Source organism: Mercenaria mercenaria, unplaced genomic scaffold (genome assembly GCF_021730395.1).
Source record: "Mercenaria mercenaria strain notata unplaced genomic scaffold, MADL_Memer_1 contig_1564, whole genome shotgun sequence".
Lineage (NCBI taxonomy): Eukaryota > Metazoa > Mollusca > Bivalvia > Venerida > Veneridae > Mercenaria > Mercenaria mercenaria.
The window spans coordinates 1-13,501 of NW_026459548.1; the positions used below are offsets into that span (position 1 = coordinate 1).

The following is a 13,501-nucleotide window of genomic DNA, read 5'->3' on the forward strand; positions in this document are numbered from 1 at the left end:
AGTCCATACGGGCTTTTCGGATCCATACCGGCTTTCACTTGTACAATGACACCCCCAAAGGGTTTTTCGCAGTTCTTACATCCATCCAAAAGCTCAGCAAGTACCTTTAACTCTAACTTTAGGCCCTGTAAATCAAAATACGAATTCATCTAGAATACAATGTAGTTACAAATTAATTTTCTCAGAGGATATTTGTGTAAGTGTATTATGCATGGATGAAATATAAAACACATTTATTGCTTTTTTTTTGGACACTGCAATGAAGTATCATTCCTATATTTTGAACCCATTGATATTTTTTCTTTAAAACAATTTCAGTGGTATTTTGGATAGTTTGGTAGTGATTTCGGTATAAATATAACATGCACTGGTTGCAGCGACGACTTTCACCGGGATCGGGTTTGTACAATTTTCCTTTTTAACCGATCACTTGTCCTAGAATGCCAATTTTAGCTTCAAAAATATAATCATTCTACTAGACAAACTACTAGTACAGTTTAAATGTATGTTGTACAGCAAAACGAACGTTTTAGGGCATAAAACTAAGGTAGAAAGAAAATAATCCCGCGCCCCCCAAAAAATACACCAAAGAAATTATAGATAGATCTACAATACGAATTTCTCTGTCTTGTGCCTTTTTATTTATTTATTTATTTATTGAATCAGTGTTAAATTTGAGAACTATTCTACTCGTTTTATTCCGCGAATGATTGAAGGGAGATTCCCAGTCCTCAAATTTACTTTTCCAATACTCTTTATAATTCATCATGGCTATAAAGTACAGAAATAATATCACCGGCCATTAGAAATAAAAATCTGTACATATATATAATATATGCAGATAAACGGTTCAACATAAAAAATGCAAAATTTAGTGCTGAAATTTTTTTTTTTTTTAAATAAAAATTTGGGTAAATAATTACTTCAGATGTAGAAAAAAATATTTTTAAACAAATTTTCAATGGGAATCGATCTCGCAGTCCTCGCGATATCAAGCATAAAAATGCTTCTTTCACACAGCTGCTTACCGATTGCGTCATATTTGTGACAAATTCTATCTAAAAAAACTATAGTGCTCATTGAGCTCCGCTCGAGTTATCTTTCTTGTTCCTACACATATTCTGTCGTCTTCTGAAAGAAGTTAATTTTATAATATTGGAATCTAATAAAAATATATGATTCTGAATGAAATGTATTTTGTTCTAGCTAGTGTTTTAGTAATCTAGCTGGATCGGGGCCCGTAACTTTTCTACCGAAGTTGAGAATATCTTCAGTAGCTTAGATCATTGAATCATTTTTTTTTATTTTGTCTCAAAAATAAAGACGTTTTCTCCTGTAATCATGAACATTTTCAACGGATTGATCTAGACTGTAAGCCTAAGCTTCTTAAATGTCGAATTATTGTATACACTGGGAAATGTGTTCGATAATTTTTTTCCGAGGTTTTTATAGCATACACTAGAATTATCATAAATTTTATCATTTTTTCATTTTCCAGACATTCCTTTGAAACACAAAAAAAAAATCGTCTGCACTTCTGCCTTCAATTTCTTTCTCTTTTCTTCTTAGTTACCCATCGAGAATGAAAAACAAAAACGTCTGGAGAGGCTGCATCGATCGCGCCCATTTGTTTCCAACAGTTTTATAGAACGTAACGACGCGACGTTGCGAAGCGTAACGTTTGGCGTTCAGCCAGACGTCGCTGAATTACACCTTCTTCACCTTAAGGAACTTGGCTTTCCCTTTGCTTATGCGTCCTTGTTCGACTTTCACCTTCGGGTTCCCTCCCCCGACCCCCGGCCCCATTTTGACCCTTAAATTAATAACTTGTTGGATGTTTGAAGCAACCCGTCTGATTTTTTTTTTACCATTACAGCTTCCATTTTTTTTTGTAGTCCTACTTTGCAAATTCGTGCCCTTGGGCCTTGTTTTTAGTGCTCTGTGCTTCCAAGAGGTTTTCCCTTACCTATTATCTTTTGATTACACGACGAGAAAACTGGCTCAGGCAAACTACGTATGAAGGGGGCAAAACTTCTGGGCAGTTCAACGCCTTTGAAAAAGCTCAAACCATTTTAAAAAAGCTGTCACATGTCTCCATCTTCAATGTGCACTTGCAACAATGTACCAGTACTTACACATTACATAACTAGGTAACTTAAACATCGTTTTTGATAATCGTTTACTTTTAGTTCTTTACAAATGGCATTCCGTTTTATAAAGGGGAACAACTCTTTTAGAATATTTTAAGTATCCAATTCTACGGGACAGAATGGTGAAAATGTTTGTAACATATAGGTTATTTTAGAAAAAAAATGTTGTTCGTTTTCTAAAAGTTTCTGTGGTTTTGAGATCTACTGTTAAACTTTAATGTAAGGTTTCTGTACAGCTGTGGAGGTTTCCGTTTCTGCTTGCAAAGTCGCCCACTTTCTCGGTCATTTTTATTTTGCTGCACGATATCAGGAAATGTTTTCATAATTAATCTTTCACGGACTTTAACACGAATCTTTTATATCATACATGTTTCTCTTCTATTACTATGAAATATGAACAAGGAAATAATACATTTACTTGTGTCGGAAGATCGGCACGTTGTGTATTTATAAACATATTTGAAATATTTAACTGCACGTGTATTTACTTCTTACTTCCGTTCGAAATCCACGTGCATGTGACCTCTCTCACCTCAAAGATGGCGTTAAAGTTGCCTGCGGCGTAAACGGACGTTGTGCGTGAAAAAAAGCGACTATCATGTGATTTTCTTTGCTGCGTAAAAATGTTCACTGTAGGTAGAAACTCAATTGTAGAAGAGTTTTTCGCGTACTTTGGTTTTTGTGATGTAAACACGCACCAGTAGCGAGTAAAATATAAATATAGGATTTCATATTTAGGAATCATATGCATTGATAATCGATCGATTTATTTTCTTTATTTGTTTAGGGTTTGACGCCGTTTTCAGAATTATTTCAGCTATGTAAAGGCAGGCAGTGAAACCAACCAGTGTTCCTTGATTCTGTACCTGTACAAACCTGTTCTCCATAAGTAACTGCCAAATTCCAAACATGTGTAGTGAATTGTGGCCTTTGATCAGCGATGGAAGGGGTCGCCGACCTGCAGAAGTGACGTCACCGAAGCAGCACGCGGGGATTCCAGCCAACCAGCGTGAGTCGAGTCCAAGCATTCCTATTGTGTAGACGTGTTTTGCATTGCTCTTCATATATCTGCTGCAGCCTCGATATATATCGGTTGTAAGTAGTCGTTTTTATGTATGTACTGTTCATCATTGTTATCTGTTAAGCTAAGAAGCCAGATATCATTGTATTCTTGTATTATCGGCATCCTGAATAGTGAAAAATCACTATACATGAAACAAAGGTGGAAAATGATTTCAGACACAATGTCTTCTATCATATCGTCACGGAGAACATACTGTTCGCCGGATAATCGAACTCACGACCCCGCGATCGGCGCTCTCCCAATGATCTAAGCATGTGGGTGATAATCGATCTAAGTTTTGACCGCCTGAAACTGTTGAAAAGATAAATTAATAATTGAGCCGCGCCATGGGAAAACCAACATTGTGGTTTTGCGACCAGCATGGATCCAGACCATCCTGGGCATCCGCGCAATCTTGTCAGGATCATTGCTGTTCGCTTAAAGAAAAGGGGGTATTAACTTTTGTATAAGAAAACTACAGCTCATCAAATGCAACCCGCTGTATTTACTTCTTTTTCGCTACTTTCAATTTTTCTTTTCACATGAATTTTTTACGCCGCCAATCTGCACTGATACCAGTGCAGAAAAAAATCAAAAATCCAATTTTGATAAATAACAGGCAAGTGTTGAGCGGATGTATTGCATATACTTAGCATTTCATTATGTGACATTTTCAGCCTGCCGATTCTATTGTTTCTGTGATAAAAACTAGTAAAACACAGGTTTCATGACACTAAATTTTGAGGCAAAAAATGGCCGTAATTGCACACCTTGCGCGTCATGTGCAGTATTATCTGCAAATGACTGGCCTAAAACAAATGTACATTTTTAAAGCATGTAGTCAGACAAAAATTGCATATACAACCTTATTTTTATGACAGCGTTGCTCGATTTTACAAAGAAATGATCGTGTCCGCTAAAGGATTACATTCGTGTCTATTACAATCTACTAAAGACACAGATATCTATTATACGTTTTATTTCCACATTTTTTGTTGATAGACATACCTTGAACATACTAGGAACAAATGACATTTTTCTGTCTAAACAGTAAACACTATCATGTTATGACCAGCCGAGAACATTTTGTATGTTTCTACAAACTGTCTTTAAATACTTTGAACACCTGGACATATAAATTTAGTGCCGAATGAACTTGTGATTGTTTTGGCGGTAAGCTCTTTGGCAATCCTGACAACTTGACATTCATTGCATTCCTCGCAATCCTGAAATCCTGATAATCCTGACATTCCGAAAAAGTGCTGATAATCCTGATAGTCCTGACAATCCTGATGATTCTGACAATCCTGGCTTTCCTGGCAATCCTAATAATACTGATAATCCTGACCACCCGGATATCCTGGCAATCCTGATAATCATGGCAATCATGATAATCCTGACAATCCGAAAAAATGCTGATAATCCTGACAATCCTAATAATACTGATAATCCTGATAGTCCTGATAATCCTGGCTATCCTGTCAATCCTGATCGTTTAGCTCAGGACTTCCTAGTATTGCCGCAATAAAATTTTTGAATTTTATTTTCGAAAATACCAATCACTGTCAATATCAACCTTCTACGCAGGTAAGATTTCATGCAGATGTGACGTCCATCATTTGATCTTGTTTGACTTCTTACCTGGAAAGTCTAATCAACATTAAAAACTACAAAGACGAATGTTTGATTTCACCATTCATCTTGGGAATGTAGAAAGACAATCACACATTGACTTTATTTTATATCTAAAGATATCTAATGGTGCTTTGGACTTCTCCCGTCACCTTCCTGTTGGTTTGATGTATAATGTTGTATTTTGCTGGATTGATGGCGGACCTATATTATTCTTTAAATGAATCAGATGCCGACCTGAAGATATACATAGATATAATTATCGATTAAAGACGTAGCATTTTTGAAATGATTTCACCACATGCAACAAACCAGAAAGAAAATGGTACTGTACATGTTATACCCTACCCCTACCATACTTTCAGACCCGTGGTCATGAACGAGAAAATAAACTAGCTCATTTCAACCTGAAAAATGGGTAAAATGCATACAGAATAATTGATAATTTATCTGCCATAGCCGTGAACCAGTCACTTCTGCTCAATGTTTCTTATCGCAAAGAGACCATTCCATGTTTTCGTCAATGATATAGGAACCTTTTATCAACTTTCAACGACAGTGGTTTTTCTTACAAGCACACAGGTTTGATAAGGAGAGTGAGTCACCACCACAACCATAAAGAAACCAGACGTTCTACCTTCGCAAAGTACAATGGGTCAACAAGATCGGCTGCTTTTAAACAAAGTACTAGGTACACCTAAACCGATGTCGTAAAATCACATGAGATGAAACTGTCTTGCGTTCCAATCGGTACGACCTCTTTCGGTCGTGCTAAGCAAGAAAACTGATCTAACATGTCTGTCTGTGTAAAGGCCTCAACAGACGGTAGGTTCTAGTTGTACAACACTAATTATCTCAAAGATGTACAATTTTAAAATTGTACATCTTTCACATTCAGACAGTATTCCACTCCCATATAAATCACAGAGATTTACCTAGTAAACATAGTGCATCAGGTACTGAAAAGAATGTAACCATTAAAGATAAAAAAAAAATAATATTTATGTATAGAATATATGTGTGTCCCATGAATTTGATTACTATGACACAAATGAGCCACGCCATGGGAAAACCAACATAGTGGCTTTGCAACCAGCATGGATCCAGACCAACCTGTTCATCCGCGCAGTCTGGTCAGGATCAATGATGTTTGCTTTCAAAGCCTATTGCAATTAGAGAAACCGTTAGCGAACAGCATGGACCAGACTGCGCGGATGCTGGTCGGAAACGCACTATGTTGGTTTTCTCATGGCGCGGCTCAAATCATTTAACTTTTCAGTGTCATCCTTTTTCCATTATGCATTGGAAGCCATTTTATATTCAGATTTGTGTTTATTTTTTGAGCAATTGTTTCTGGAATTTCATTCACTTGCCTCTTCAACTAATTATTTACCAATTTGTTGCTTGTCAACGTGGGTGGTACGTAAGGCAAAGCTTACGAAATAGAACATGTCCTAATCTGTAAGTCAAGACTTAAGATTTACGAAATCAAGGAATAGTATCGTACACACGATAATATTTGACTGTACATCTTAAATTTAATTGGTGTTGTACAACAAAAGCCTACCGTCTGCTGAGGGCTTAACACAGCTTTTTCTCCAACCCTCAGGACAGACTCGGTTTTTTATTCCATACTGTCCCTCGGGTAGGGAAAACCCCGTCTTACACAGGCAGGCATGTAAGATCCTTATAGTCATCTTCAAATACTACTCAATACTGCTTTGTTATTCTTCATTTATAATATTTCTAAACAGAAGCAATACAATCATTAGTGTAAAGACCCGGTCAAGGCACTGAAAATTTCTGAGATTCTCTCGAGTGTCTCCCACCTCACTATGAGGCCTGTACTGTTTCTTCCCAGGAAAGACGGCTTCGCGTGTATCGGTGCTATATACCGGGCACGTTAAAGAACCAGGCAAAGAGCTAGCCGGACAGGGCTGTATCTAAAAAGGATTTCTCTCTATCTGTTCTACTCTGTCCATCTGGTCATCTGTGTCTGTACTAGTAGAGGATGAATTTCGCGCCCTGTGTGGCTGCGTTTGCTACTAGTATATGTAAAGCGCTTTTGAACGTATTTATCATGAAAAGGGTGTTATATAAATCTGGTATAATAATAATGAATATAATAATGATAATAATCGTTGTTGTTTTCTTTACCCGTCCACGTTTTCTGTTGCGTAACAACAAAACCCCGACACTTATTGTCGCTATTGCACACATCTTCAGCTTCCCTAAGATCAAACACAGACACTGTACAAGTTGCCATGGAGATAGACAGTTGACAACGGTAGTCGTGCTGACCCGGCAGGTCGGACTGTTCTAGTTGCTTGTAACCTGAAATAGCAACATTTTATGATGACTGCTTGCACATTGGGTTTAAAAATCACAATATTCTGTACAGTACGGTCTATGCAAAAGAAGCAATACGCATTCAATTTCGTTCCAACGTATGCTGATCCCATCTTACTGTAATGCTTCTAATCGAAGTAAAAAAATCACGACGTTATAATAATGTAATTCTGTACTTTAATACTGTTGTATATTTATATTGATTAATGTTTGGAGTATATGCCATGCTACTGCTATGAAAGAACGGGTTTTGTTCGTTTCGGTTATGTTTTCACAAGTCTGGTCACTTTATCGCCCATGATGTATTTTCTCCAGACATTGAACCGCCTTACATAGCTTACGTTCTCTTTCTTTGGCAACGAAGACAACAGGGTTGGGAATAAAATTAAACGTGAAACAAAAATGTAATTTTCATTATTGTAAATCTTACTGGAATTATATTTCTTGGATTTCGTTCTATTTAGGTACCACCCTGACCGATACAATTTCACAATCTTATTCATTCGTTTCAGAAGTTGTTCTGATGACATCGTGAGATTAGTGTATCCTTCAACAACGCTGGCGATGATTGGCTGGAGACGTCGAGGTGCACCGTGGGGAAGGAGAAAAGTAACAAAATGGCGGCCGGCATTGAAAAGATTCTTCTTTTCATTGTATTGCACACATCGTCCACGACGGCACAGGGTCCTATAATTAGAATAAAACAGGTCTTTCTTTATCCGAGTGTTTCTATATATTTAAAATACAGAATCAACATCTTGAATTAATCGTATGAGGAGGCAAACACGTAATACATCAACACACAGACTTAATATCCTAGTGCTAGAGTGTCCACTTTGAGTAAGGGAGATCGGAGTTCGATCCGTGGACGCGTCATACTAAAGGCGAGGAGTAAGAGCTCCGCAAAGCGGGGCAAATGCTCTAAGTTTTAGATGAAAAGACGAAGAAGAAAAAAACAAGATTTTTTTAGTAGTGTGTGTCCGTGGAGTAGGTTTTGTGGCGAAGAAACTAAAAGTGATTGTTTGGGTGGTGTTTTGGAGAGGGTGTATTTATGTCGGGTTTGGGGAAGTGGGAGCGGCGTAATGTGGATTGTAACACTCGTCTAAGCATCACCCATATATATTTCCAGTTAATAACAGTTTTTGTTGTGCTCCAGACATGAAACAAAGTACAAATACCAAGACTTGAAGTTCATGTGCCTTATACATCATGTCATCGCCACTTACCTACATGCTATGACTGAAGTCAATACATTGAATGGCAAAAGCATTATACTCCGGACACCAAATAACAATAATAATTGTAAATTACCTTTGAGTAGTTACATTTTATTTTACGATAAAGTTTTTACCTTGACTTACAATTCCAGTACACAATGTCCTTAATTATACAAAAAAAAACAAAAACAAAACCTGTAAAAACAATAGGGAACAGCACTTTCCAGGAATTCAGCCACCCCTACATATTCACACCCGTCTTACCCGCAACCCTACAGCAGTGCATGCACGACGGTGTACACGCCCGAAAACACACAACAATACACAGACAAAGCCTAACACACAATGACGAAACAGACAAACATAAAAACACAGTGGAGTACAACTTTGGTACGGTCGGTTGAAAAACACAGTTAATACGTGGTTATGTCCTATTGTACGCGCGCATTGAAAATACACTACTAAACCTATGTTAAATCTAACCATAACCCCTAGTCAGTATTATAAAGGTGATTTAAAGTTGGCGTTTTTCTACCCGTCACGTAACATACCTCTGAGAGAAGTTAGCACTGGAAAATGTAACATCACAGTCGTCAGAGGTCTGACATGTAGGATCCTCGAACCCTGTGTCGTCAACGTCGGAAAGCTTCAAGTTGCCGTCAACTAGGACAAACTGCTGACGCCGGAAGTCGTTCATAGACATGGAACCGTACGGTGTCTGGCTCATGAAGTTTACAATCTTCGTTATATCCAAAAATACCTGTGATATAAATTCTGTTATGAATACAATGCTATATCAAAAATGCATTATTTCGCTACTAAAAAATTTGAATTTTAAAGGCACTGACCTCCAGATTTTGGCTCAAATGATCTTTCTTTAAAATCGAAGTTAAGTCATATTTTGAATATTGGAATATGAGGTTTTGTTTCTAAAGTATCTTAAAAAATGCCAAATCAAGGGAAAAAAATATGCCCACGTTGGGAATCGAACCCAAGCCGCCGCGACAATAAAAACTTTTCCGCTGTCGTTACCAATACCGCAACGGCGGATTTTGTGTTAATTCGCACTTGTGATAAATATAGATATTTACAATTAAGACAGTTTACCTCGAGAAAAGCGTACTGGGCCTCCGTGGCCGAGAGGTTAAGGTCGCTGACTTCAAATCACTTGCCCCTCATCGATGTGGGTTCGAACCTCACTCGGGGCGTTTATTTCTTCGTGTGAGGAAGCCATCCAGCTGGCTAACGCAAGGTCGATGGCTCTACCCAGGTGCCCGCTTGTGACTAAATAATGTACGGAGGGGCACCTGGGGTCTTCCTCCACCATCAAAGCTGGAATGTCGCCATATGACCTATAATTGTGTCGGTGCGACGTTAAACCCAACAAAATAAATAAAAAAAATCGAGTAAAGCGTTACAAACGCTTTTCGATTTCCATTGTATAAATTATCAAAAGCAACTAATTCCCGTGTATTTCCATAACATATAGTCTGTCAGTAATTTAGTTTCAAAGAATTTCCTCATACCTGTTTTTTTTCTTGACGTACGATCTGGAGGTCAGTGCCTTTAACGCAAAAAGTATCGCTTTTCAACTAGTAAACTGAACTTTAACGAGATTATTTGGAAGTTTCGTATTATTTTCTTTTCACCGGAATGTATATAATAAAAACCAGAATAAAGAAACAGAAACGAAATCATCTAGTTAAGACCAGAAGATAAAATAATGTAATGAGGCATGCTAACAAAACCTGGTTGCTGTTCGCGTAACAGAACAGTCTGCGAAATTAGAATAATCGAAAACATTCTGTTGAAATGTAAACATGAATGAAGGACTGTAAGCTTTATACGCTTTTGATTGGCAGATGCTAACTTCCGTTTATGTTTTTACGGATCACCAAGGAATCTTTCAGACTAAAATATTGCTAAATGTTGTTTAGAAAACAACTAACATAAACCAACCGTCTGCAAAAAAAGGACAAAACAAACAGCATTTTAACGAGTTATAATGACTAGCACTTACGGAGGGCTTACTGAACATTCTGCTTAATTTGTCTCTATAAATTTTATTTTATGCTTTTCAGTGAAATACTGAAATACATCAGTGATATAAAAAAATATTTCCACTGTTTCAAAGCAGCTAAAACATCATTTTTACTTTTCTCTGGTACAGAACTATACTCGAATGCAAAAGAATATGAATTATAATACACAACATGTATATAATATAATAGGATTGTTTTGTAAAATATACCCCAGTAAAATAAACAGATGCTCATGTATCTAAATACCAGCATGAACCTAAGAATGTAGGCCCTACTCTACATCGTATTACAATGTAAAAGAATCTGGAAACTTCTTTGAACTATTTGAAATTTTTTAACATAGATCTAGTCTCCATGACAAACAATGATTTATATTTCACTCGTGGCTACGCTACTCGTATTGCGGTATACTCGATATAATACTGAAACAAACAAATATCCATCTTTTATCAGTGTTTTAAGACATTTAGTCAAGTTTAAAACGTAACATATTTTGAACATCTATCTAGGATCTAATTGTTTTGTAAGTATTTAAAGTAAGTTTGTCATATCAATAATGATAATATTATAATTAAAATCGATTTATTTTATTCTTAATTTTGTTAACGAAGTGAAGAACGTATCCCTTAGATTATTTTCCGACATGAATTTGATCCAAGATTATGAGTTTAGTCATGAGTACTATAAGTGAGTAGAACATAACTTTCCCAAACTGTGGGACAGCGGGGAATAAGATACTGTGCGGTAGCCTTCAACTGCGATTTTTTTTAAAGCTGTTGTAAATTATGAAATGATGCATGTAGTTTATGACGTAACAAGGCACCCGTGTAGCTTGTCATTCCCTATAGGGGAAAAGATAAAGGTGACTTACTACCTGGGTAGCCTTGTTTTTTCCAACTAGGTTGGCAAGAAAACAGATTTTTTACCACACCTTAAAACAAAATTAGATGATAAAGATTTAGACTAAAGACATTTCGACATTTTTCACGCAAGCACATTTCGGAAAGATTACTTAAAATCAATAAAACATTTTAGTAGATCGTTTGTATTCAAAAGCATTGATTTGGATACACATTCTGATGTTGATTACGGAACGACAGACTTGTTACAACCACATTTGTAATAAAAACCAGATTTGTAATAATTATAACATTTCTCGTTTTTATTACAAAAGTGGTTGCAAAGGTTCAACCATATTTGTAATAACCAGATTTGTAATAAAAATCGCAAACTTTTTTTTTCGGGAGATGTGTTTTCCCACGTGATATTCAAGCTTATGCATGAGTTTTTATTAAGCACGTGCAGGTCGAATCGAACTGTCCTGGGTCATTTAAGACTCCAAACGTTTTACCTGAAATCCTTGTTCATGGACCTATTTTACTTTAAAAAATTATAACATTTCTCGTTTTTATTACAAAAGTGGTTGCAAAGGTTCAACCACATTTGTAATAACCAGATTTGTAATAAAAATCGCAAACTTTTTTTTTCGGGAGATGTGTTTTCCCACGTGATATTCAAGCTTATGCATGCGTTATTAAGCATGTGCAGGTCGAATACAACTGTCCTGGGTCATTTAAGAACTCCGAATGTTTTACCTGAAATCCTTGTTCATGGACCTATTTTACTTTAAAAAATTATTACATTTCTCGTTTTTATTACAAAAGTGGTTGCAAAGGTTCAACCACATTTGTAATAACCAGATTTGTAATAAAATCGCAAACTTTTTTTTCGGGAGATGTGTTTTCCCACGTGATATTCAAGCTTTTGCATGCGTTATTAAGCACGTGCAGGTCGAATTAAACTGTCCTGGGTCATATAAGAACTCCGAATGTTTTACCTGAAATCCTTGTTTATGGACATATGTTACTTTAAAAAATTATTACATTTCTCGTTTTTATTACAAAAGTGGCTGCAAAGGGTCAACCACATTTGTAATAACCAGATTTGTAATAAAAATCGCAAACGTTTTTTCCGGGATATATATTTTCCCACATGATATTCAAGCTTATGCATGCGTTATTAAGCACGTGCAGGTCGAATCGAACTCTCCCGGGTCATTTAAGAACTCCAAATGTTTCACGTTAAATCCTTGTTCATGGACATATGTTATTTTAAAAAAATTATTACATTTCTCGTTTTTATTACAAAAGTGGTTGCAAAGGTTCAACCACATTTATAATAACCAGATTTGTAATAAAAATCGCAAACTTTTTTTTCGGGAGATGTGTTTTCCCACGTGATATTCAAGCTTATGCATGCGTTATTAAGCACGTGCAGGTCGAATTAAACTGTCCTGGGTCATATAAGAACTCCGTATGTTTTACATGAAATCCTTTTTATGGACATATGTTACTTTAAAAAAATTATTACATTTCTCGTTTTTATAAACAAAAGTGGTTGCAAAGGTTCAACCACATTTGTAATAACCAGATTTGTAATAAAAATCGCAAACTTTTTTTTCCGGGAGATGTGTTTTCCCACGTGATATTCAAGCTTATGCATGCGTTATAAAGCATGTGCAGGTCGAATTAAACCGTCCTGGGTCATTTAAGAACTCCGAATGTTTTACCTGAAATCCTTGTTCATGGACATATTTTACTTTAAAAAATTATTACATTTCTCGTTTTTATTACAAAAGTGGTTGCAAAGGTTCAACCACATTTGTAATAAAACTCGCAAACATTTTTTTCGGGAGATGTGTTTTCCCACGTGATATTCAAGCTTATGCATGCGTTATTATGCACGTGCTTAATAACGCATGCATAAGCTTGAATATCACGTGGGAAAACACATCTCCCGAAAAAAAAAATGTTTGCGATTTTTATTACAAATCTGGTTATTACAAATGTGGTTGAACTTTTGCAACCACTTTTGTAATAAAAACGAGAAATGTTATAATTTTTTAAAGTAAAATAGGTCCATGAACAAGGATTTCAGGTAAAACATTTGGAGTCTTAAATGACCCAGGACAGTTTAATTGGACCTGCACGTGGGAAAACACATCTCCCGAAAAAAAAGTTTGCGATTTTTATTACAAATCTGGTTATT

General features: G+C 36.3%; 1 protein-coding gene across 1 annotated transcript; it reads right to left on the bottom strand.

Moving 5' to 3' along the window:
• Positions 1-4,073: 4,073 nt before the first annotated feature.
• Positions 4,074-9,229, bottom strand: LOC128551697 (extracellular tyrosine-protein kinase PKDCC-like). Its single transcript, XM_053532611.1, has 4 exons — positions 8,963-9,229; positions 7,625-7,881; positions 7,003-7,179; positions 4,074-5,082 (listed from the first exon to the last, which is right to left on the bottom strand). The coding sequence occupies exons 1-4, from the start codon at positions 9,136-9,138 to the stop codon at positions 4,994-4,996; spliced, it is 699 nt and encodes a 232-aa protein (XP_053388586.1). The 5' UTR covers positions 9,139-9,229; the 3' UTR covers positions 4,074-4,993.
• Positions 9,230-13,501: the final 4,272 nt, after the last annotated feature.

What these genes read in the sequence shown, in the direction of transcription:
- LOC128551697 (XM_053532611.1), bottom strand. Translation starts at nt 9,138, where the DNA reads ATGAGCCAGACACCGTACGGTTCCATGTCTATGAACGACTTCCGGCGT. An exon ending in AGTGCTAACTTCTCTCAGAG is followed by an intron (nt 7,882 to 8,962) that starts GTATGTTACGTG and finishes TTCTAATTATAG; the next exon opens with GACCCTGTGCCGTCGTGGAC. An exon ending in GCAACAGAAAACGTGGACGG is followed by an intron (nt 5,083 to 7,002) that starts GTAAAGAAAACA and finishes GTATATCTTCAG; the next exon opens with GTCGGCATCTGATTCATTTA.